The sequence below is a fragment of the Nipponia nippon genome, unplaced genomic scaffold, assembly GCF_047370975.1.
Source record: "Nipponia nippon isolate SJK-2023a ecotype South Korea unplaced genomic scaffold, ASM4737097v1 scaffold_2, whole genome shotgun sequence".
Taxonomy (NCBI): Eukaryota; Metazoa; Chordata; class Aves; order Pelecaniformes; family Threskiornithidae; genus Nipponia; species Nipponia nippon.
The window spans coordinates 48997460-49024575 of record NW_028262336.1 but is presented as its reverse complement, the minus strand read 5'-3'; the positions used below and the strand labels follow the sequence as shown (position 1 = coordinate 49024575).

Genomic DNA, 27116 nt, shown 5'->3' with positions numbered 1-27116 from the left:
GCTACAGGGCAACAGACTACAACAAGTCTTGAGCACGTGGCATCAGACTGACATGAAAACCATTCCCCTTACTTGTGCTGCAGTGCTTTGAACCTCCAGAGCCAACAGCAGGCTTGCTGAGAGGTGTCTGCGTGATCCTGCATATAACTCTCCATCCGTACACTAGAGTGCCTCATCACTGGTACTGGGAGTGTTGTGGACACCGTTAGTGCTCGGTGGTGTGCAGCTCTGATTTCCTGTTCCTTGGAGAGTCTCTGGATGCTTTAACTATAGCTGCAGACAGTGCATAACAAATGCACCCACTCTGGCATTAGAAAATGGGTGAGGAACAAAGACCAGCTTATAGGAGTAATCATCAAACTTTAGGCTAAGCAACCAAATAACCTTCAGAAAAGGATTCTCCTGTTCTGAAAGTCCAGTACTTTGGCTCAAAGATAAGCTGAGAAGGGAATATAGATGTGCCCCAAACACAAGAATGCACGGCAAGAAGGCTTCTGCGCAAGCATCCTCAGTGAAGAGCAATGATGTTCTTAGCTCTCACTTTTTTCATATATTTGCACTAGATTCCTAGCTGTTGTGGCTGAAAATGTCTTCACTCAGCCTTGCTTTGTGATGGCACGGTTTTGAACAAAGCTCTTAGTATGAGAGTCCGGGAGACAATTTAACATTACAATATAATTCAGAAAGTACTTTGATTTACAGCTTAGGTGAAAATGAAATTCTGTGAAAAACACGATAGCTGCAAACAAAACCTTAGTACAACACTGTGCCTGGAAGCAACGTCTCAGAATTCAGAGGCCCAATTTTTACTATAAATCAACAGATTGTTTTGTCTGTTGAGTTGCCAAGGAGAGAATTACATTCTGAGTTATGATGTTAGCAGCAGACCATCAGTAAGCTATTACAAATAATCAGAATCCACCACAGAAAATGAGCATGAAAGTTGACACTGCCTCTTCTGTGCTTGAGTAGCCTGGTGAGTCCTCTCAGGTGCTCCTGGTGGTTCCACACAGACAAAATGATGTGCTCCTGTGCTGCTTTTTCCTGCTTTTTTGCTCCATGGCTGGTCTTCCACAAGTAGATCAAAAATATAATTCAGTTAACAAACATTAAGTGGTCAAACATCCCTGGCTAGAAAGGACAGGTAGATCTTGATTAGGAATTACTACTGGAGTTTAGAAAAGAGAATAAAAAGATCATTACATTTCAAAGAATGTGAACAGGGAAAACCGGGAAGGAGGTACTTGCCAGTATCTTCAAACCTGCTGTGTGGGTCTGCTTCTATCACAAAACCTGGTGCAGTATGAGCCCTTAGTCCCAGCCTTTTTCTTCCAAAGAGGTGGTGCAGGTTGACTGTCTGGAGCTGGTTAGTGGGACCTACAGAGTGGGCCAGGTGGGCTGTTGGTTGGAGGAGTCCATGGGAAAGAAAGAAGCTCTCAGCTTTCTGCATCAACCTGAGCAAGGTGACCTTCTGCAAAACAGCGGTCTGGGCATGCAACCTATACTTCATCAAATGCAGCGTTGATTCCAGGCCCTCAGCCTAAGAGCGTGAGCTAATTTGGGTGTGTGATAGGTACATTTACATTAATGTGGCAGCTCTGATCCTTTTAGAATATGGAAACTGATGCAGTTAGAGTTTAAAAAAAAATAAAATCTTTGTATGAATCTTGCTAAATGCTGCTGTTCATGCCCTTTTATTTGAATTCCGTTTTCTTTCCTTTAACCTGCCTTCTTTATCCCATTTTCTTTCCTTCTGCTTATTAATATTCAGACCATCAATTTCTTTCCACGTACATTTTCACCTTTGCCATATTCTATTATTCCCATTGTACATCCTCTTTCAATTCTGCATTTCCTTAAGTGCTTTACTGTACATGAAATATGACTCACTCACACTTACAATTGGAATTGGACCATATTATCCCTCCTGAGCCTATGTTTTCTTTGATGTCAGCTTCGGGATCTTTTTTTAGGGACACTTTTATTTTTCATTTAAAATCCCTTTTTTTTCCAAAGATAGAAAGAGAATAATTTGATGGACTGCATATACAGATCTAGTTGTTGCACCATTATTGTTAGTTACATAGTGCTTAAATTATCCACAAATAAAGTATTTTTTCTCCCTTCCAGTTTAATCAGATGAAAGTAGCAATTCAGAACACAGAGCCAGAAGAATCATTAAGAATGATAAGTGGCTCAGGAATAGTAAGTAATTGATCAAGTAACAGTTCAGAAAGAAGCATGTGTAGATACTGAGTAATGTAATGAACCATCCCATTCTCAGTTGTTTTAGTCTGATGTTATATTTAGTATTGGTAAGGCAATTTTCTCTGACCAAAGGATTAATTTAATTTGCCCATCTCTAGTCTAGAGAGACTGGCAGTCATAAAAATAAACAAATGCTTTTTTCCCCCAAATTACCTTGCTTGAAGTCCTAAGAAAACCAGAATTTAGGAATATAATCTTAGGGAAGAATTAGAAAAATCAACTCTCTATTCACAAACATCAGAGACCAAGAGTTAAAGAAAAAAAGGCATATTGCCCTAGGCATCCTTTTTCTAATTTTAGGTTTTTGTTGTTTGCTTCAGTGACTTGGATCACTTTTAATGGTTCACTTAGTTGTGACTACAACAGGAAGTATAGCACAAAGAGGATGCTGTAGAATGTTCTGCAGTCACCTGGGCATTAACACAGTTTTCATGCTATCCAATGGAAAAATCATACCTAAAAATGTACGTATAGGTGCAAATGTTCTTGGTATTGATCATGGTAACCACACTGCCATCCGCCAGTTCTATGATTCTTACCTGCTTTACATGAAAGGAAGATATTTGTTCCTATTGCTACAAAAATAAAATCCGGACTTGTTATTTGATAACAGGCACGCACTGAGTCAGTTAACTCTTCAAAGGTCAAAAAATAATGCAATTTAGTGCAATTCTTCCTGACCGGGTGGCAGAGGTAATAACTGCATCTGGCATGGCTGCGTCTGAGCTGAATGAAGATTACTTTTCACCTGGGGTGACTGAAGCACTTTTGGATCTACAGAGGAAATGGAAAGGGTTTTCTGAACCTCAGTTAATGCTCTGTTTGAAAAAAACACCAAACAAAAAAAAACATTTCAGAAAACTGTAATCACAGTAGAAAAGCTGGCATTTTAGAAGTAGCCACTCTGGCTGTACTCAGATAGATACCACATTGGCTTCTTATTTCAAATGAATCTTAAATATAAATGCTCCTTTTGGTAAGTATCAGCATTTTACTCTGTTTATGAATTTAATGACATTGTTTCAAAATCCTGCCAGCAGTTCTTGCTAGTAATCATGCAATCATGGTGTTGTGGTTCCTCTTTAATCTTCCTCAGTTTTTTCTCCTTGGTGATTGTTTTTATCCACACTCTCATCCAGTGAAGAATTTACCACTTAGAGTCCAAGTAGTTAAGTGAGCATTTAATCGCATTAAAGAAATATTATCTGTTGATTTCACTAGGAAGGAAGAGCCAGGAACTGCTATTGTAAATGAGACCCGAGACTGACAGTGTCATCTAGCTACAAAGGCTGTCCATACGTGTATTTGCCCGTGTCTTAATGCAGCCACATACAGTTCTCAATTTGTACTGATCTCAGCAGGATATGGGGGTGTTTCTGTGTGATAAATGTCTTTCAATTACTTAACAATAAGAAGCTGCTTCCTTGGAGCAGGGACATCAATCCTTATGTCACCTTCATAAACTGATCACCATGGCTCCACCAATCTGTTGATTACTTTCTTTGGTCCATACACAAGAAATGTCACAAATATTGGTATTACTTATTTTATTTCTGCCAGCATAAGCTTGCTTTTCTTCCTCTTTTTATTCACAAGCCAAACCTGAAGGACTAATTGGTGGGACACTGAGATGTTGTAGTAACCTGTGGGGAGTCTGTGTGCACAGAGAGTCCTAGTTTTTGTAGGGGAAGGAGGATTGTTTTTCCCTTTGACTGTAGAAAGCTTTATCAGAAATCTGGTTGTTTTTGAAGGAAAAAAGAAAAATTGGTTGTGAGCTCTTATTCAAGACCAATTTCTTGAAGACAGATGAAGACAAAACATACAAAATGGGACCGAGGAAAATAGCAGAGATGTGCAGAATACTAGTGGCGAGAAGCCGACGTTTGGTGTTGCAGGTCTCTTTCTGAGAGCTCAAGCACAGACTGTGGGTCTTACTGGCTTGTCTGAGATCTGACAAAACCTCACCCCCTCTGGCTGTGACATTGGGTTGGGGTGGGGTTAGCTGCCTCTTGGCCTGCAACACTACTGCAGAGCACTTTTTTATTGGCCAGTTAAGCCAGACTCTTTCTACCAAGAGGGCAGAGACGCAAGCAGGATGGAAAGTGACAAACCCCACAATTTCCTATTTCCATATAGTGGCTGAGCTAGTGGGAGTGGTGGTGTCCCCTGACCTGTTCTTGCCCAGTGTTTTTCAGGATCAAGGCAAAGAGAAAAGTCAGCAGTGCCCTGGGGGATGCCAAAGTCCTAATTAATGATGAACAGAGGAATTTGCATTTTTCCCCCTCTCTCTCTTTCACAGTTTTGATTCTCCCCAAAATCTGTTTCTGCAGGGGGGCAAAAACAGACAATCAGACAGAAATAACTAGTCCCTTTATTAGTTGGTCCATCTGCGTGTCCAGACTTCGCACACCCTGATGCAGATCTGCTCATTCTTAGTTTCACTCTGCCCTTTTTTGCGGGTCATGAACTCAACACAGTTCTTGGGGAGGGTCACCAGAACCTCCTGTTTCCAAATAACTCAGCATTTCCCATCTGTACTGTCTTGTTAACCGTGTCTGTAGTGGTCTAGGCTAGACTTGAACTCCTGGCCTAGATATAAGAGACATTTCCACTTTATGGTCATCTTAGTGAAAAGTTATACAATACACAGTTGACTACCTGTTTGCAAATGTGGGCTTTTGACCCTGGTTACAATTTCAATTGGTGTTACTTCATTCCCAGTAGCAGAGGTCAGCCCATCCCTGCATTATCAATGCATAATAAAATTGCCCAGTTTGCTCCCAAGCTGAGAACCAACGCCATTATCTGTCCAAAGCACAAGCCTTTGTTTGCACGGTTGTAACCTGCTTGGTTAGAAAAACTGCCTTAAGCTATGGCTTAGATTTTTTTTTTCTTTGTCTGAAAAACAGTCACACTATTTTCAAGGAAGTCAAAGGGTTTTGAAGTGGAAATCCTGTCTAAATTTCCTGTACAGAGAGAATGAATTGTCAGGAATGGGAAATACAAGGCAACTACACCATATGATTGCACAAAATGACACATGATAAACATGCCAATACTTCATACGCCCTTGGGAAGGAAAAACAAGCAGTCTTGGCTTCACCAGCCTGATAACTGATTCTGTATTTGTGGGATTACATTTTTCAAAGGTGGAAATATGCTGTTTGAGAAGAAGAAGCAGAAAGTATGAATAGACACAGACCATGCTAAAAAGAAATATTTTATTGCTTCTCTACAATGGCTTTCCTTTACCTGGAATACAAGTTTACTTTTTTTTATAATGTGTCATATAGAATATAGTTACATAATTTAAAGAAATACCAGTCTCATGTGCAGTTACTGCTCTGTGCTCCCTTTATCACATCCTGCAGGATGTACTATAACACAGTCTTGCATTATCTGAATCAGGGGTTAGCCATGTGTTGCAGAGCTTCACTAAGTGTTGGATAACACCTGCATTTTTTTGGGGGCCAGCCCCACTCTGAAGGTGGGGAGCACCTTCCCCCAGGGGCCTCTGTCTGAGCATCTTTGTAAATCCCTTAAATCCCTGACCATCTTCAAAGACTTGAAGATAATTTTCCTTCATCTTTGAAGGAAAAACAAACCATAAATGGTTTCCATACTTTTTCTGGCTTGAATGCAGTCAGCATTTAGTTCTGCATCAGCAGTGGGTAGGAGGTTTAGCATCTCATGACTTGGCAGAACCAGCGATAGAAATAGAGCAAAAAATTTTGGATGAATAGTTTATTCACCGAAAAAGGCAATTTAGGGTGACTGGAACAACTTGTGAGTCCCTGCCGAGTTAGGTGGACACTTTCGGATGGAACCTGAATAATGGAGGGAGGGTGGGAAATTTCGTTTCAGCATTTTTAAATTAAATATTTCTTGCTTGATTCTTGTTTTGTTTTGAAAATTGTCCACATTCCATTTTAAAAGTGGAAGATGAAGTAGATATTTCTGGGAAAAAAAAGAGAAAAGTGTTGAATAAAATATTTTGGTTAATTAAAAAAACCAGTTGTTTTATTAAAAAAACTGGAAGAAGTATGTTTCACATTCACCAAATATTGTCATTTTTTTCATTCATCCAACAAACAAGCCAAATTAGTCATGTCATCATCTCGTAACAGGCATTTTACTCTGACAGTAGTAGCTTCATTCCTGAGTGGGACCTTTGGGACTTGATTTTAACCCCATTTCACCTCAAAAGGAAAAAAGGTCACCAACCAGGCTGGTTGTCTTCCCAAGCTGCTTAGCAATGCAGTAAGTGAGCTGCTGAAGGACACTTACAACTTCCACAGGACTCGTTCACTGATGAACCATCTCCTGTCAAAATTTGCCCCATGCTATAAGCACTTATTTTCCAGCAACAGAATAGTAGCTCTGATAGCTTAACCTTTTTCATTGCAAAGCACATTATGGAAAGAGTGTGGACATTAAAGTCTTGAAGAGGCAAATAAACATTTACCACAGTCTGCAATACAAAAGCTTTCATTATCATTCCCTCCTCCGCAGAAGCAGCCCCCTTCGAGAACAGGTCCCAAAGCCAGCTGTGATGGACAGTTGCTTTACTTCCTGAACACTTCATGAGGATTTCCTCACCAGGTGATCAATTAATTTTAAACTTGGTGGAATCTAAACCACTTTCTGTTTTATGCCGTGTTTTCCACTAAGCTAAGAAGTCTTTTTGACCTGACCCGTCAAGGTATCGCACAGTGACTATGACCCTTTAAAATTGCACGGTGTGAAGGAGAATTAACTGGAAGGTGTTGCACCAACAGAATAGTATAAAATGACTGAGGGTTTAGGACTGGGAAAGTAATTTGCATTTTCTGATATGAATTTGTTTTAGAATGTTGATATTTCATGGGGGTGAAATAGTTGGGTGAAAAGAAAGATCCAGAATAAGAGTGAGACAAAAAGTAAATACTTTCCTTTTAATAGCGGCTGACAGCATGTTCTTCATTCGGAAACTTCTTTGCTTGGAAAACGTGATGAAACCAAGACTGGTGCTTTCAGCTTCAGCTATATAAAGCTGATATGCAGGAAAGAGATATCAATTTCTTTATTAATTCAAGATTTGAAAAAAAATCACAGTAAGTTTTATGATAACAGAATTCCATGTAAGTGCTTTGATTTAAAAAACTAAAGTGAAATTTAATGCAGCATCAATGCCTTGTACTGGAAGGCAGTTTTACATAACTTTTGTTTCAGTTTTGATTTAAAATGTTACTTTTTTCTATTTGCATATTTCCAATCTGAAAAATTCTCTGAAGCTCTTTTCCCCAAGACATTCTTTTAATGCATAGGAGAAATTAATTGCAAATTGTAACATTTTCCAGTAGCTGAAAATTTTCTTCTTTAAAAAAATCTTGCCTAGAATATGGTATTTTGCAAAAGTAGAGGTTTGGGGCTTCATATCACAGTCAAAGATATTTTTTCATGAGATCTTATCAACCAAAATAATGGAATATATGCTTTTTGACATAGGCTGAGCACCTTGCACTGCATATTAAAGTTATTATCACAATGCAGAACTCTGGGAGAGAATGGATGTGTCTTTATTTCCATTTTACACCTGTTCAACTGAATCAGAGAGTTAAAGCAGTTGCCTGGAGTCTCATGAAGCTGGCGCTGTAGCAGAAATAGAGCTCACATTTGGGTTGATTCACAAATGTCAACAAATGACAGCTGCTCAACTGCAGGACCCATAACCATGTTTTCCCCCAGCTTGTCTCCACAAAAGGATGCCATGTTCTGGTGGTGACCCATGGCGATATTCTGAAAGGTACCCAGAAGCTGTGAGAGAGTCATAGTGCTAAAATAAAAAGAGCTGGAAAAGTGGAAGGTTTAATCTTTGCAAGGCCTTCATGAACTGTGTGATCCTCCTTAGACTTTCATTTCCAGGAACTTCACTGGGGTCATTGATGCTACAGCAGTGCTGTATAGAGCATAAAATAGTCTTTTATTTACATCGTGGGCATGGCCAAATAACAAATGAGGAAAATTGTGAAGGGAAAGGAGTTGCTTTGTCACATTTACTGTGCTCAGTCTTATCATACTTGGTTCTTGGTGCAGACAGCTCTCACTCTGAAAAATTTCCCTCATTACCTGGCCCTAAAACATTTACAGAACATCTGAATAATTGATATAATTTATGGTTTTATTGGTGGGAGCCATTAAATCCCCTCCCCCCAAACAACATTAGAGAGGAGGCTCTGCAACATGCAGTAAGAAGTGGAGCAGCTATTTAAAGAAAGAAAAGGGCAAGAAAATCTTAATGTGCTTTCTGAACATGATAACGTTGAATGAGGCAGAGTTTGCAAACATCCACTTCTAAAATTACTGCTAAGTAAATGGATCCAGTGTGCTGTCGGAGTTACAGGCTTCTCAGAGAAAGTTTTACAAGGTCTACCTTTGAAAAAACACCAATCACTACTGCTGCTTGGTAGCTTGATAATGTTTACTTTGAATTTGTAGTGTTACTGCACACCTTGCATTCTGTCTTGCAAGTGAAATTATGGGAAAAGTGGAAAATGCTCAGGTAACAGTCTCTATTACATAGGCTATGTGGGTAACTTGTTTTCATAGAATCATAGAATCATAGAATCGTCAAGGTTGGAAAAGACCCTTAAGATCATCGAGTCCAATCTAACTCTGCCAAGTCCATCTATACCATGTCCTCGAGCACCACATCTATCCGTTCTTTAAATACCTCCAGGGATGGGGACTCAACCACTTCCCTGGGAAGCCTGTTCCAGTGCCTGACCACCCTTTTGGTAAAGAACTTTTTCCTAATATCCAACCTAAACCTCCCCTGGCACAGCTTGAGGCTGTTTCCTCTCATCCTATCACTCATTACTAGGGAGAAGAGACCAACCCCCACCTTGCTACAACCTCCTTTCAGGTAGTTGTAGAGAGCAATAAGGTGTCCCCTTAGCCTCCTCTTCTCCAGACTAAACAACCCCAGTTCCCTCAGCCGCTCCTCCTAAGACTTGTGCTCTAGACCCTTCACCAGCTTCGTTGCCCTTCTTTGGACATGCTCCAGCACCTCGATGTCCTTCTTGTAGTGAGGGGCCCAAAACTGAACACAGTACTCGAGGTGCGGCCTCACCAGTGCCGAGTACAGGGGCACTATTACCTCCCTGGTCCTGCTGGCCACACTATTCTTCATAAAAGCCAGGATGCCATTGGCCTTCTTGGCCACCTGGGCACACTGCTGGCTCATGTTCAGGTGGCTGTCAACCAACACCCCCAGGTCCTTTTCAGCCAGGCAGCTCTCCAGCCACTCTTCCCCCAGCCTGTAGCGTTGCATGGGGTTGTTGTGACCCAAGTGCAGGACTCGGCACTTAGCCTTGTTGAACCTCATACAGTTGGTCCCGGCCCAACGATCCAGACTGTCCAGGTCCCTCTGCAGGGCCTTCCTACCCTCCAGCAGATCAACACTTCCACCCATCTTGGTGTCACCTGCAAACTTACTGAGGGTGCACTCAATCCCCTCATCCAGATCATCAATGAAGATGCTGAACAGGACCGGCCCCAGTACTGAGCCCTGGGGAACACCACTCGTGACCGGCCGCCAACTGGATTTAACTCCGTTAACCACAACTCTCTGGGCTTGGCTGTCCAGCAAGTTTTTAACCCAGCGCAGAGTGCACTTATCCAAGCCTTGAGCAGCCAGCTTCTCCAGGAGAATGCTGTGGGAGACATCTCCCAGCTCAGGGGCCTGAAAACCCCAAGGATGACCAGTCTGACTAATAAAGACTGAGGCAAAGAAGGCATTAAGTACCTCAGCCTTCTCCTCATCCTTCGTGGCAAGGTTATCTTCTGCATCCAACAAAGGAGGGAGATTCTCCCTGGCCCTCCTTTTGTCACTGACATATTTATAAAAACTTTTTGTTATCTTTAAGGCGGTGGCCAGTTTAAGTTCCAGCTGTGCCTTCGCCTTTCTGATCTTCTCCCTGCATATCCTCACAACATCCTTGTAATCCCCCTGAGTCATCTGCCCCTTCTTCCAAAAGCGGTAGGCTCTCCTTTTTTTCCTGAGTTCCAGCCAAAGCTCCCTGTTCAGCCAGGCCGGTCTTCTCCCCTGCCTGCTCGACTTGCGGCACATGGGGATGGCCTGCTCCTGCGCCTTTGAGATTTCCTCCTTGAATAACGTCCAGCCTTCCTGGACTCCTTTGCCCTTCAGGACTGCCTCCCAAGGGACTCTGTTAACCAGATTCTTGAACAGCCCAAAGTCCACCCTTCTAAAGTCCAGGGTAGCGGTCTTGCTGACCCCCTTCCTTACTTCTCCTAGAATCGAAAACTCTACCAATTCATGGTCGCTGTGCCCAAGACAGCCTCCAACCACCACATCGCCCACCAGGCCCTCTCTGTTCATGAACAGCAGGTCCAGCGGGGCACCTCCCCTGGTTGGCTCGCTTACCAGCTGCGTCAGGAAGTTATCTCCCACACACTCCAGGAACCTCCGAGACTGCTTCCTCTCTGCTGTGTTGTATTTCCGGCAGATATCTGGTAAATTGAAGTCTCCCACGAGAACAAGGGCTAGGGATTGTGAGACTTCAGCCAACCGCTTGTAGAGTACTTCATCTGTTTCTTCGTCCTGGTTGGGTGGTCTGTAACAGACTCCCACCAGGATATCTGTATAGGATTACATCCAGACACTAGCTAATAGAGATTATTCACAGGCTTTATCTAACCAACATAGACTATATCAAGCAGACATATATACCTGAAGTAGCCATCCAAAACTTCAGTCTTGGTCAAAAATGAGAGACTGGGATTTTTAGGGTACAGTTCATCTGACTGTAGTATAGATATCTACCTTCCACTTGGATACATTTTGTCCTAAAATGCGTATTTCTTACCATTAATTTCAAAAAACCACATGTACATAACATGTTTTAAGTTAGGTGAGACAAAACCTTCTCCAAAAAAATCAGTGTCTATACCATCCTACAAGTACATAGTAGTGACTATGGAGCATGGAGCACGGACATGGTCGTTAAGGAAGCTGGAGATACAGTATTGTTTGATGAGTCCTTACCAAAGCAGGTGATATAAGCCTTTTAGTTGAGCAAACATATGAGTTTTCAAGCTATACCATGATCTGGGAAAAGACATAGCTGGTAACACTGGTTTTGATTTTAGTGGAAGAACCTCCTAAAGCAATGGATGTGCCTATGATACCACGAAGTACTCAGTTTTGCAGAACCCAGTTCCTACGAGTGTGTCACTCAGCAATTTTTTTAACTGAAAATTAGAGGTGAAAGGTTCCTTGTACAGTGCAAAGGAGAAATAAGCACCTAGGAATGAGATGCATACTAGAGCTTGCTGAGTGGAGAGTTTCCTGTGGAGATAAGTGGGAAATGGCTGAGGAGCTCTTAGAATAAGGCATTTCATTGACATGTGAGACACCACGGTAAGAAGCTACAGCATTTGGTAGGCAAGTGGTTATAGCACTCACCTGGAATGTGCAGATCCAATTCACATCCTTTCTGTGCTCATCTCACTGAGGAAATTGTTCAAGCGCCATGAAATACTCTGTGATAGGGCCTTGTCAATCCCTGCATGTGTTTGGGACACAGAGACAGAGAATGACTTCATGTTCCACTGCTTAAGATTTGCATCTAGGAAGGAGAGACTCTGTTCCCAGTCTACAAGCCAATGGATTTTAAGTGTTTTCGTACAAAGTGGAATAGCTTCAGCAAGGGTGGTTGAGAGAGGTTCGCTTCAGATCAGTCTAAGAACTGGTAGATGTGACTATTTCCTAGTTGAAGAAAGACACAGGTTAAAGTCAGCTAAAGCAGACAGAGACCCTAAAATCCACTGAATCTTTGCATTGTGCATGCTTTAGATACCAAAGTGCTGGTCTAAAATCTGGGCACTCACTTTAGGACTTCTCTGGAAACATGTACCATGTGAGGCCCTCCTAGGTTTGGTGTGATAGAGTAACATCATTTTCCATGCATAGAGGTGGCTAGAAAATAGTCTGACTTCAGAAAATTGTATGGCCTTTTAGGCTTTTAGCAGCATAATTCTGTACATACTGGGGATACATAGATAAAATTACATAAAGTGATTTGAAAACAAAGGGATCAGCAGGACTTCTCCATTTATTTATTTTTAATGTGCTGTTTTCACATATAAAGCTGTGACATGGTATGGCAATGGCTAAACAATAAAACAAGCTCCGTACCTGCCAAGTATAATCGTGATTCTCTGATTCCAGCCCAGCAGGCTGGAGTCAAAATAATCCAGCTGGCTCAGCAACTGTGTGGATGCCATTTATGGCAGCACTGTGTAAGTGGCAGGAAAACTCACTCGGGGCTTCCTTTATTATTTTACCCTCCCTGCTTTAAGCCCACTAGGACAGGATTTGCACAGTCAGAAATGCTGATTCTTGTGGCTTCAGCTCCCTGCATTGTACTGTTTCTGGCAGCACAGTCCAGCTGTTTATGCATGTCTAATACATTTCCTAAGGGCATTTGTAAGGCAAAACAAGATGCCCCTTCAAGGAAGGTAACACACAATCTTAACTCAGCTACATTTTACAGAAATTACAGTGACTTGATTCCTACTGCGCCTCAGCCTGTGGCACATAGTGTCTGGGACATTGCCGAGTTTCCACTGGGTTTCACAGCTGCTCAGTAAAGATGTAACTTGTAAGAATTTTTTATGTGTGGGAGAGAGAAATGCATACCTGCTGTGTATCTAATTAAAAGGCACAGATTCATAGCGTCACCTTAGGCTGCTAACTCCTCCTCTTCCATCTCAGCCTGTGCATGTTGCATTGTGGGCATTGCAGTGGGCATGGTAGTGTGGAGCTGGAGTACAGCCTCAGCTACAGAAATGTATGTTCCCATCGTGCAGGTGAATAACAGCATTTGGCTCCTCTGAAATGTCCTGATCAGTGTTCAGGATCTGCAGGATGGAGCTCTGTATTCTTTCTGCCATGCTTTAAATGCTGGTTCTTCTGCTCATATTGCTTGCTGGAGCACATAGTGCAGTACATTCCCTTTGACAATAACAGAAGATGTTCTACGGACTTTGAAAAGTGATGCTATTCAAGCACAGGGTAAACAGGAGCAAAATCTACTGAAATAGCGCTGATGTGCTTCCTTTCATCATAAATGGTAGCCAGGACCATAAGAGAAAGGTCATTTTGAACAGTGTGTGCAAAGGGTAGCAGTGGAGTTTTCCAAGGTGGAGATTGGGTCTAGATACACAACACATCCTTTTCTGCTCTCTTTTCAGACCCCTGTATGTTTTGACTGCATTGAAATGTTTGGCCTGCAGGGTATTATTCAGACTTTAAATACCTTTGATGATTATAATTTTTAAGAGTTTAGGTACAATCCGTCTTGCTTATCTTGATTCAGTTGTACGGTGGTGTCATTTGAGGTGACCTTGGATATCTGAGACATCTCCAGAGGGCTGGTTAGTGTAATACTGGACATTTCTGCTCTGCTGGATTAGCAAACGGAGGCTAGGTACCTAATCTGGCAGTATGTGATGCTTTTATTTAGACAACTGAGTAAAACCCCGTGTGTCTATGCTTAGACAGTGATTCTAAGCTCCTCTTTACAGACATGAAGATGAAGAAGCACTTATTTGGGTGTTATTCATCACATCCTAAAGAAGACATCTAAAACAGTTCAGATGCATTGCATCCTAGAAATGTCTGTTCTTCTTCATTCCTTGATTTATTTATATCAAAGGAGTTTTGGCAACTAGCTCACGTGTACGTTGTAGACATTAAAAGTCAAATGATTTTAATTCCACCCTGGATGTAATACCTGATAAACAAAGGAGACAACCTGCTGTTGCCTAATCAGAAAATCTTTCCTTAAAAACTGCAAGACTACAAAGAAAGGCAGAGACCAAATACAGCTATGGAGGACAATGTACCTTTGATATTCATAGTGTATAGCTCATTAATCGGCTACTGTTTGTCCCACTGTGGGGGTAATATGATAAAAATCTTGTGACATCACAGTGCTGTAATACATCTGATTTTATTGCGGATCAGTCAATTCAAATCAGCATAGGCTTTTACTAGAACAGAGGCATTTGGTATTTAGGTATTTGCAGTAGATAATATCTATGAAGATTCATTTTTCTTATAGAGTTTTTGGATAAAGGTCAAGCAACTAGGATCGAATATTTAATAACACGCATATTAGTAAAGTCATATCAACCAACAGGATACAGTACCCTGAGTTTACTTTGAGGTTATGTATACCAAACACAGCTAATTAATCAATATGGTAATTGGTTCATAAAAGATGAAAAAGGTGATAACTATAAACTTTCTAGAGTTGTTTTTCAATAGGTATTGTATCACGCCCTGTATTCGTATTCTTTCTGATAAACTGTGATTGTGACTATAAGACACTTGTATTTTGTTAGACTAATCCTGATTCTTTTCCTAAAGGCAGTAGCTCATAATGCGTGTATTCTTTGTGAACACACATTTCCATTAATAGTTGGATTATTCATTTGTTATAAGCCAATAAACTAACAAACCAAAACACAAAACAAGAAAAAAAACCCACCTCATTGAACAACTGGAACTCGTGCTGTGCAGAAATATGTTTATTTTTTCACATCGATATCTTCAGCTCATGAAGAAGTTTAAAATATAACATGCTGTGTCTTATTTCTTTGTAGGTCTCCTACGTAAAAGCTATCGACATCTGGATGGCCGTGTGCCTTCTCTTTGTCTTTGCTGCATTACTGGAATATGCAGCAGTCAACTTTGTTTCACGGCAGCACAAGGAGTTTCTGAGGCTTCGAAGAAGGCAAAGAAGACAAAACAAGGTACAGCTGCTCTTTACTTGGGATGACTGAGTCTGCCCTGACAGCACGCTGATGTGCAGTTGATTTCTCACCTCAGTTCTTGCCCTCGCAGGAGAGTCTGATTCTAAAGTTTCCTTTTGAGTGATTTACTCCTTGATAAAGAGCTGAAAACTGGCTGCTGGGTTTATGTGCAGTTTATGAAGTTATTGATGAATGTCAATAGATTGGTCACTGATTCCAAGAATTTTGTTCTCTTCTTGCAATTGCTGAGGCAGCTGCACCTTTACCTGTGAAATTAGATTTTCTTCTAATCCCCAAGTATTATGCTATTATGTGGCACCCACCAGCAGATAAGGAACAGTTGGACGCAATGACATAGATAGAGTACCAATATTATTTCCTTGACATCATCCAGATGTGCTGACATCAGCACATGCTTGAGACCTGTCTTTTCTAATGCTACCCTAGCTAGTCATGCTTAAAATGGGAGATTCCTTAGGGTAGCCCATTACAGAGTGATCAGCAGTTCTGCCCTCACTTCTAAACCACCAGCAACTGGTGTCTTTCCCAGCTGAAACCAGGAAACATGGCCACTTCAAAAAAGAGAAGGATTAGGACAATTTCCTCTCTACATTCTACTTTTTCACAGTTTGTTACTGATATTAACTTCAAAATTTAGCAAAGGGACTATTTGTGAGTATCGTTTTCACATCATTTTATACCAGTGAGTGAAACGTGGAAGAGAGGCTTGTTTTTAACCTAGATGTCGGTCTGGAAAGATTTTTAGGAAGACTGTCCACCTTTCCTGATTTTTTCTTTAGTAAACAGAAAGACAAGAATAGACATTAGATTGAATTTTAGTCCAGTTATGATCATTCCCACAACTATAAAGACTTCATCTTTCCTGTGTCTATGTCACTGGTTTTCAGTATCAGTAGAAACATTTAGGTTTACGCTGTACATATGCATTTGCTAGATGAAGTAAATATTTGCTTGAGCTGCACGAGTGCTTCAAGCCACAAATAATGGTTTCCTTTACAAGAGGGATGACAACAATGGCACAGGGCATTTGTGTTTTGACAGGTCTGTCTAATAAATGTTCTGTAGCTAATGTAATATTTGATGGATGCTCTGGGAAGCAATCCAGTGCTGTTCTCTGGTTTAATATTATTGTCAGGTGAATTGAGACTCCCGTTAAGATTAGAATAGGAGATAGCAGAAATGCTTGCCCGTCTGCAGGCACACATGCCAGATGCACTGCCACTGGAAGCCTTTGTTTCCTAAAACAGCATGGCAGCAGCAGAAGCTGCTGTATGGGGTCTGTAATTTCAGGTTTGGATATGATGTCTTACATAAAGATGAACAAGTGGGCAAGAAGCCACCATTGGTAAGTAACAGTATCCAGTGGCATCACTCAAAAATTATGAGGTTTTGGTCCATGGAAACCGTCATTCATCTGCTGTGGGAATGATTATTCTGGTGACTATTTAAAGAAAGTTATTTAAAACCAAATCACCAGAAGACCTGCTTTTATCCTAAGCCAGTTGGCATGTGGATTCTTTGCAAAATGGGTAATGCCCTAATGAAATACAAGGAAATATTCTGCTGGAGTAAGAGACACCTACGCATTTGCACAGGCTTGCTTTCACTTTTCCTATGAATCTGGTTGCACGAATTTCAAAATAGGGCATAGTGTTACTAAGGCCATCTCTTTAGGAGGTGTTTTCTGCATCTCTTTACTTGAGTTTCTCTCTCACGATTTTCTCAGTTTATTTTGCCTTGGAAGTGATTCATGTTGTTTTGCATGATGGTCTTCTCTAACTGAGTCATTCCTCTCTTTGTGTGTTGTGTATGTGTGTTGTGTTACCGCTGTGATATTCTCATTCTTGCTGCTACTATCTGTGCTGACACTCTGGGGACAGGCACAGACTATGACTGTTGGGAATGAAAGCGTCGAGTCCATGCGGCGCATGAATGGCTTGCGGAGCAAAGAGTCATCAGCTTACGGGACAGTGAATCAGATCGGCAATTCAAGTTTGAGGGTAAAACTGTAGTGAGAAAGAGAAAGCAAGAGAGAGTTTTAGTGTGTGCAATGATGTCATAAATCAGCAAAGTGGATGATTTTGATGGCATCACTAGTAGTCTCTTGTATTCTCTTTGCTAAATGTCCCCACAAAATATACAATACTGTCCCAAGCATGAACAGCAGTTTCATGTTGTACATTCTTGTGGTCCATCCTTATGCTTGCTTTTTTCCATGGTCGGCTTGTGCCACCCCCATTCCAGACCTCCCAAGGAAAGTGCATGTTTATTCGGTATCCTGGTCCTGTATAAATATAGGGTGAATGGGGGGGACAGGAGCATAAGAAATGTCTTGAGACAGAAAATCCCACATTGTGTCATCTTCCAGGTGAGTGCATTCCAACAAAACTTGGTATGTATCACGAAATGCATTTTTATTGGTATGATATTTATTCCTGAACCGTCAACCTGTTCCTCCTCGTGATGTCCTGAGCCCTGCTTAGTGGAGTATGAGTATCTATGAATGAAAAAAATGTATTTCGTTCATTTCTTTTTATTTGCTTGGAGAAGACCCATGGAGCTGAAATCTTTCACACAGCATAACATGTAGCAGATCTGAAGCAATATGATAGCAGCTGATAGATCCAGATTAAGGGTGAGTTGGGGAGGTAATAAAATCAGTGATGGAGAGAGAAATGAGCTTAGTGTGCAGCTCACTGCTTGGTACTTGTGGCTGAGAAATGAAATTTATTCATTTAAATAAAATGGGACCAGGATTTAAATCTCTCAGGACCTGATTTCCCAGAATAAAAACATTGCCTGAGCAGCTTTGGAGCTGTAATGGGCCTCTGACTTTGATCAAGCTCTGTAAAGTTATGTGATTATAAGATGCAGATGATTTCAGTGGATTTTGTACGCTGTAAAGGGAATTAGGAGCTTTCAAAATCAAAGCAAAAATCACAGTTCACATTACACAGCAAAATTAGATAGAGGGTTTACAATGCCATAAATTTTTCACTTTCAGAGCTACAATATCAAGCAGTAGAAGAGAGGCTTCATTTCTAGATACTTTCTGCTGTAGAAATAATCATATTTACACATATACAAAACAACATAAAAAGAAAAATTTCAGGGTCTCTCTAGAAGATAGGACCAATATTACTGTGCTGTCACTGGAAAGCTGATGTCATACAACTACAAAAACAGTCCAAGTAAGCAGTCAGTGTTGCGTGTTTTATCAGTCACATAGTGCTACTAGTGCAGCTAGGGTTCTTGTAAGGCTCAGTTACCCTCTCTCTAAGGAACACTTGCAGAAACCTCTCTTCTACTTTTGAATATTGTGTATTACATACACAGCCAGGACAGTACACAGAGGGGTCATGTCGCTGCAGTACTTTTGCTGCAAAGCCCTAAGAGCTGAAGCTGCACTGGTGTTGATTTCCCCTGGAGAACTCCCACCACAGAAGCGATGTGCACTTGAGAGGTGAACAGAGGAGACATACCAAGATGGAGATTTCTGGACCAATGCTACCATAGCTGCAGCTCGGTACTTTTCTGCTCAAGAGAAGGACATTTGTGTGCAGAGGAGAACAGAGCAACATTGCCTGTGGTGCCACAAGGAGCCTCACAAGGAGGGAGCTTGACTTGCTGAGGTATTGCTCACTGAACTAGGGTTTATGGTGAATGCGAATTTAAAAGTCACAGGCAAGTGATTGTGACACAGTCAAGAGGAGACAGTGTAAAAGAGCAGTGACTGAATATTTATACTGCATCATTCAGTGCCAATCTGGGGAGAGAAAAAATAGGTGCTGACCTATGCCTGACCAGGATTCCCGGGTTTAGCAGCTAGATCTACAAAACAAGAAAAATACTGTCCTCAGTTTTGTAAGCCTGTATTTCTGTCACTGCTTTCATTATTGCTTCTGCTGGGTCTTGTTCTTCTTAGTGCTGCAGCCCTCAGAGCATTGCATGAAAGCACAAGACACCTTAAGAGACCAACAGATCTCTTAAGCAAAAGATCAGACTCGTTAATATTTCTCTAGGAAAGCCTGGCTTGTGTTGTTGATGGTCCAGAAATTGTATTTACAGCTGAGCCATTGACCTGTCATTGCATTAGAATAGATTGCACTACCAGGACCTGTTGCCATCTTCCATACAGAATAAATCTCTATATCCTTAGGTAATAAGTGCTTCAACCTGTCTGCCTTCCCCATGCAGTTTCTGTTGGAGGAAGCATTCAATGCTTGTCCTAAAGATCTCTATAGTCTTCCTGCTCACAGGGAAATACACCCAACAGTAGCAATACTTCACTGCTGAGAGAAATGGTTGCCTATTTATTATATATCATGATACTACTTTTTGCATAGAGAGAGTACAAGGCTGCAGAAGCCATGAGTCTGATGGTACTGAGGATGTAGTAGTTTCATTATATTTCAATTTGCATTGTGCCAGATCACCTGAAAGAAAGGAATTTCTTTTTTAAATATGATTTGTAATAATCAAACAAGATTTGCTTATTTTTCAAATTTATGTGTTTCCAGGGAAGCAGAACTCCTCTGTTTACACAGGTTCAGTCATCCCTTTTTGAAAACAGTAATTATTATGTTATATGATCAGTAGTCAAAGTGACTCACAGTGCACTAGTATTCATGCCATCATCTCAGAGATGACTTACTAAATAATACGTGTGGTGGTTACCACTGTGACCAAGAACAGGGGTTAAGTTTGGGACTGTTAGTGTTAAAAGAAATACTTTATATCTTGAATGAAAAATTGTGCAGCTGGAGGCTGTGACAGACTTTAATCCCATGTGCAAGGAACACAGAGCAATACAAATAACAATGCTGCAGCCAGGGGGGTTCACATGCATGCAGATTAGCAAAGGAAGGCACAAATGGTGTTTTCAAATGAAAAAGCTGGGACTGAGACTAAGTGATTACAGCAGCAAAGGATAACTCCACTAAGCAAAGATGGCAGCACCCGGACGAGTGCTTCAGAGAACTGCTGGTCTCTGGATGGAGCTGCAGGTGACAAGGCAGGTACCCCAAGTGCCCAAACAAAGTCACTGCGACTGTCAAGATGATATAATATTTTCATCTTTAAAATGGAGAAGAGTTGCACATTGAGTAACAGTGATTTTCAAAGGCCGTCTCTGCCATTTTAATCGTACTGAAATCTCTCTGTCAGCCCCCCCAAACAATTTTCTAAGATTTTCTAGCATTGCCCATTGAAAAAAATCAGTGCCCTCAGCCTGACTTTGCCTTTAAAACACTTGGTACTACTGTCCCTGGTGGAAATTTTTGCCTGCTAGCATCCGTGTGCACCGCACTCGGCGGAATGACGTGCTTGCTTCGCATTATGTAAGGTGCCGCATCATGTGAATAATGGAAGTGCTCAAGGAAAGCCCTTTCTGCTGAGCTATTTTTGGTACTCACCAGGCGTGCTCAGGCACACGAGTTTCATTGTGAAAAATAGGAATCCGAGTCTGAATGGCTTTCTCTCTCACACACATGTTGCTTACTTAACGGATTAAAGAGCACATAGCTTCTGCTTTAGATAAACACCCTCAAGATATTGCGGTTACATTTCTTTCTCCAGGGCAATTGCATTAGCGCTTTAATGTAACTGTGCAGAAAAAATCCAGCAGAACATAAATACACAAAAATGATCGTTTAGCTTGAAGTTACAATCCCGCATAGGGCTGCAGAGAACCAGTTAAATAATAGACATAGTACATTTCAACACGTTGCCATGTCACCTTGTGACTTCATCCGAATGTCCTTGTCTGTCATTTTATTGTGAGCACGAATAGGCTGGGAATGGCCCTAGTTAACATCTTTATTGTTTATTAAATGGACTTACTAGAGAGAGTTTAAACATTTAAACAAAAGAATCATTTCAAACTGGAAAAACCTCTAGATATAAATTCATAGTCTTGCTCTAGGAACAAGTCTAAAGAGAGACAGGAGTCCTCAAAGAAAGAGTAGCCTGCAGGAGAAGAAGCAGTTCAGCCATGGTGGTGATATCCTTGCAACAGATCAAAAATCTAGTAAAAGCAGTCTGTCCAGGTGGACAGACTAAGCTTACTGGAAATGCAGGTTTTCCAGTGAAAAGGAAAAACAGGCAAAGAAACAGTGAAAGAGAGAAACTGGTTTTTATAAGGGACTGTTTACGAGTGTCATGAAAAGTTAAATGGAAGCTTTTTCCTCCCTTATTAGAGGAGGGAAGCTAAAAAAACCTCAAAAAAAGTATCTGTGTTTCATGTGTTTTGCCACCTCAGACATAATAAGATGATGGACTATATGGAGTGGATTTTTCAGCCCAAACCAAGAAACAGAAGAGAAAAAGGACAGTTGCATTTCAGGGGAGAGAACTCTGAAAACCAAATAAAAAGTTGGATACATTAAACATTCTGCAATCAAAGGCAGACTCATTTATGTAACACGTAATACCAGTTCCTGAGAAAGACGTCCAAATATCAAGTCCCAAATATCTAAGCAGTAATTAAAGCCAGTGGAGTACAAGTGCACAAGCTGAAGTAATGGAATCCAGGTACCAGAGTAGAGGCAAAGCCAGGAGAACAAAATCAGGAGAACAAAATTCATAGTTCTGGAGCGGGAAAAAAAAAAAAAGGACAGGGAAAAAAATGCCTAGTCTAGAGGTGGTGGAAACCAGAGAAGTTGAGAACTGATGGGGAGTTGGTAAGGCTGCAGAATGATGAATCTTTATATCCACTGCAATGATCAGAGTGGTGCAACATCGAGTACTCAGAAGGAGCAGGGGACAGATGATCAAACTGTAGGGACCAGGCATGACATCAAAGCAGCAAGTAGGACATGATACAGTATAATGACTCACGTTGGCCAGCTTGCAAATACTTTAGCAAATTACTCCTTAACCTTAAATAAGATATGAACAGGGTATAAACATTGTAAAACTAAGTTTAAAGGGGCTACAGAACAGTAATATTACAATATTTCAGATCTGAGATGACCAAATGACTGTATACTGTACCAACTGGGACAGGTAGGACTGGAAAAGCCAGAAGGAGTACTCGATAATTTTTTTTTTGTTTGCTCGGTAGTGTTACTTTGCTTTAGAAACTCCGAGACCTCTCTTGTACCTACCCTGCACACAGTGGCTGAAAGGATCAGCTTTGAACTGACAAGCCTTGGGGACTGAAGTTTGCACTTCACTCGAGTGAGTTTGTCCTGGTAGTCACTCATGAACAGCAGGAAACATGCCAGAAATGAACTCTACAGTTTTCCAGCTCATGAAAGGTACTCTCCAGCTGGGTGCAAATGTCTCATTTTTTATTATACCTATGGGAGAGTGCAAACTGAAAATAGGGCAGAGGAAGCTAGAAAGAGCCAGGAAACAGTGTTCTTATTTTTGATGCTTTAAAGCAACGAGAAGTAGCTTTTCAAGAACCACTTGCCACAGGCACAAGCTTTTGTTTTCCAGATTATTTTAGAAAACGGTGATTCTTTTGCTGGATGTGTTCTGGCACACCTTATTTCATGGAAAAAAAGCCAGTCGAATATGTGTTTCATGATAAAAAAAATGAAGAAAGAGGACTTCAGGAGGAGTCTGTTTAACCTAAACTGCCCCTACCCAAGACTTCAGAAAGAGAGTGAAAAGCCATTGCAGTCCCAAGATTTAGGCTTAGGCTGCACAAGGGGTCAAGGAAGGAACTTTGCCCCAAAGCTGGCTCCTTTGTTCTTTCCCTGTAGGTGGCTTATCTTTACTCTTTCCCTGTAGGTAGCTTATGATTACTCTTTCCCTGCCCAGAGTCAGGACCCACTAAGGCCCTGGTCTCAGGGTTTCTCACTGCAGTGATGGTCAGGTCCTCTTTCCAATGTGGGGGGAAGACACCTGGGAGGAGAACAGTTTCTGATCCCACTTTGCCAGGCGTCTGTCATGGTGCTTCATATCAGTTCTGAGTTCTGTCCCAAGCTTCATTTTTCAACAGCGGAGTATTTCAGCGTGAATAAATATAAATTAGTATTTCTGCAAGAGAATGAAAGGGTTGCGCAGTTAGAGCCAAGCATAATGCAGGCTGAGAATACCAGCACTGCTGTATCTGTGTATTTCTACCCTGACTTGCAACTGTGCTCACCCTGCACATCTCCAGAGCATAGTACACCAGTTGTATCAAATTACACGGTAAATTGGTGAGATGGGCAAGTGTTCAGTAGGATCCATGAAATGCATATTTACATCTGACCCAATTAATCCCGTTCTCCACAGGGGATAGAAGCTGCTATTTGAATGTAATTAATTGTGAAGCATTCTGTAATGATGTTGTCCAAATGACATTGTGCAAAACCAAATTGTATTAACTAGACTGTTGAAACCTCTTGCTGTCTCAAGGTCTGAAAAACTTCATGGATTCCAGTAAAATCCAGTTTTTATAGTACTTTTAAAAAAGTGGTATCAAAGCTGTTTTTTTCTCTATCGTTTTTTCCAGAGGGAAAACAACATTGTTTCGCCATTTCTGTTCAAGTTAACAGCCATTGCTTATGGTGAACTGATCATTCAGAGCCTGATTCTGACACATTTAGTTTGCTTTAATGATCAGACATGTTTATTTCACTTGATCCACTGCTAGAGCAAGATGCTATTTACTGTAAATATGGATATCCGTACTTGAGTATTTCTCTTGCTGCCTGTTTTTTGCTTTTTTTTTTTTTTGTTGTTGGTTTATTTTTTGTAATAACACTAATCTATCTTGCACAAAAGAAGAAACTGGCCAACTGGGAGTAGATGGATAGGTGGGGAAGGAGATTTTCTTTGCTACAACATGAGGAGGGGGATAGAGATAGTTACACTGGAAGGAATAAACACCTTGACACTCCACATATTCTGAGTGCTTGTTGCTGAGTCTTCCCAGAGTCCTCACAAAGACCCATTTCAAGTTGAGAGCATCTGAAAACTCCTTGCCAAGTCACTAAAAATTTACCCACTTCTGCTCTTGTGACTGGACTCCTCCTATGGCATCTCAGAGCTGGCACAGCCCTGGCTCTCACACACTTCTTTACTACAGCAGGATGAATGTCAAGAAGAACTTACGATTGGAAAGCTCAGTTTTCCAGTGACTGGCTGAATATATCTGGCATATTGAGTGTGTCAGTGTTTTAGCTCCTGGATAAACAGATTGGAAAGGTCAGAAAAGGCTACTGTGGTTGCTTAAACACATGGAGTAACAGAAGTCCAGAATCCTACCTGTGAATTTCTGCATCAAGCCTGTAACTTCTCTCTGAGTGACAGCATAGCTCTTTGAATCATTTAACTTCTAACCCGTGTACATAATTTCTCACACAGATACTGTGCATTAGTACACATATATATAATCCACTTTTGCATAAGCGCAAGTTATTTTACCAAGGTGCCAAGGTTTTATTTCCTCTGTGATATCATGACAAGACTCCTAGGAGACATGTGCCTTTGTTTTCATGCCTCACCTCACTCTCTTCAAGTGGTTCTCCATGTAGTTTTCTGAGCTAACTCTTTCTGGTAGTCATGTAGAAGTGCTCTGCCTGTGACTGACTCATTTATTTTTCTGTTAAGCCTTCCCAAGCCTGCTGGTGGTAGAGACTTGCCTTCAGGTGCTCCGTAATCTTAATCTGTCAAAAGAATAATTAATTAAAATGGAAATCACAAACCCTATTCGTTAAAGATTATCTGAGTTGCACAAATGTGAGATCTTGCCATTCTAGGAAAGCAAGTTATGCATTTCCTCTTCAGGATGTAAAGTCTTACAGGTACCTGCATGTAGCAACCCTGATACTCTAGCACAAACTTTCCGAGAAATTGATCTATCTGTTGTCTGCTAACTTATGCCAGATTTCTCTTTCACTTCCAAGGAGGGCTCTCTTTTCTAATATGGTTTGTTTCTGTTGTCAAATTGACAGGAAAGAGCTGTACAACAGATATTTATGAAAAAACCCAAAGGGTTTTACCACATTCACGGTCTTCAGATTTTGCGAAGCACAGTATAGAACCAGAAGCTAAGTCTCCTCATTTGCCCCATCTGCAGAATTTTCATCTTGTAGGCTTTTTTCTGTGCTGAGCGTGGCAGTCAAGGGAAATTATAGCAAGTATAGTCAAGTGTGATGCCACTACAGGCTGGTGAGATAGAGAGAACTTGTGTATCACAGGATGGTCTTTTAGATACCCTTGGTATCTTCTGTCTGGAAGACCTACAAGGTCCTTTTTTCACCATTACATACCTAGTTAGATGAATTAAGATGTATTTGGTCCCGTGTGTTTCATTGCATGTGCAGCATGGGTGCTTATACTGCATGAGTACTCTGTGCTAACTTTGAAAGGCTGGTGACCCTGCCACTGTCACGGGACTTCTCATGCAAAATTTGGGGGACATTCTTGTGTTTGCAGATATTTACACCAATGAGTGGATACTCAAGTCTTCTGAAAATCACTTTGTGCTCTTGCTCAATAATTTTCCAGCCCTACCAATAGACTATACAGGTATTTCCTATAACCTTCCAGTGGCTCTTGCAGAAGACAATGACCTTTCTTGCAAGTTTTGCAAGTTCTTGCCCCATCCTTTATAGAGGAGCAGTGGCAAATTATGCAGCTATTCAACTGCAGTTTCCTTATCAGACCATAATGTCAGCTAACCTTCCATCAGATATGTCCCTCCTCAGGTATTTGTGCATGTGTGTGTATGTGTGTGTCTAAGATGAAAAAGCAGGAGACATAACATATTTTAGGTATTATTCTCCCTACATTAGCTTTACACTGTATTTTCCACATAGGTCACTGGATTTCTTTTGTGCCTATCTACCTAGTAATTGCCAGTTTCCCCCAGGCTGTCATATGTTGGCATGTCCTGCCGTGCCTGGGCTTCAGTTTTTCTGAATTTATTAATTCTAGTTCTCTCTCTGAGCCTCTTACCTTTGGGTATCATGCCTCTCACTCCAGGTAGCCTCACCAATATTTCTAGTAATGATTTCCCTAGCAAAACTAAAGAGGATTCGTTGTTTCTTGATTTATCTGCTACCTTCAAAATTATTGCTCTATATAGCCTTTTAAAATTACTTTTCAACCCTTTCCTACCAAGCATGAGCTTATTTTCTCTTCCTACCCAGTTTGCAAATATGTTTTTTGGCTTCTCAGCCTAGTCAATGTGTTCTTCATGAAGCATTTGTTTTCAGCTTAACCTTTCTGCCTAGCAATAGTCAAATTTCTTATCGCAGACCCCATAAAACTGGATTCCTACCAGAAGTAATAGATCACATAAACAATTGTTTTAGTAATGCCTACAGAAAGGTATAATAATGCATTTGGATTCTTGTTTTCAGGTTTACAACTTAGGCAAAATGAACTTGTCACCTGTTTAAGTGAAACATTCTGCATTGTAGTCAGAAGGCAAAGGAACTTGGTAGGAACATTTCTTTTGGTCATTATCCAACCTTAGAAATTAAATAGCCAGTGTAGCTTTGAAATTCATGGGGCAGCTGTTCAGCAACCGGCTGCATCTCTTCACTGTGGGAAGCTCCATCTGGAGAAGATAAACCTCAAGAAGGCTGTTCCGTGTTAGGCCAGGGCATTACTTGGCGCAGGAAGCTCTGTGACAGCAATACGTCCTCAATACATCCTCCTGGGCTCCAGGACTTTGCAGCTCAAGGACTTTCTAAGCCAGAGGTGGTATTTTTGGGATGAGTAGCCTTTGCTATTTATGGATAGAGCAGCCAGTTCAATGTGATGATTTATGAATTATTAAAACACTTTTCTTAAACTTGGTATGAGTTGTTCCTATTAGCTCCTCAACGTTTCTCGGACTAGGAGTACATATGGCCACTGGAGCTGCCAGGAGTGTACGTTGGGAATGAAAACGGTGTTGGAAGTGGAGGAAGATCTTGTGTGAGGTTAACCAAGAAATAGAAATAACCAAAGCTATGTATTAAATGAAAGCAAACAGGATGACTAATCGTTTTGCATATTGTAATGCATATTCGCAGGGTTCATTCGCAGGGTTCAGGCAGTATTCATCATGAACA

At 41.1% G+C, this 27116-nt stretch overlaps 1 protein-coding gene across 3 annotated transcripts in view; it reads left to right on the top strand.

The window, feature by feature from the left end:
• The window catches only part of GLRA2 (glycine receptor alpha 2), a 128648-nt gene that overhangs the window by 84127 nt on the left and 17405 nt on the right, over positions 1-27116 (top strand). For 2 of the 3 annotated variants that reach the window (XM_009476274.2, XM_009476273.2), the window contains exon 8: positions 14941-15090. In XM_009476274.2, the coding sequence (XP_009474549.1) occupies positions 14941-15090 (150 nt within the window). Of the gene's footprint in view, positions 1-14940; positions 15091-16991; positions 17112-27116 lie in introns of all 3 variants that reach the window. The other variant, XM_087757036.1, reaches the window with a different exon arrangement.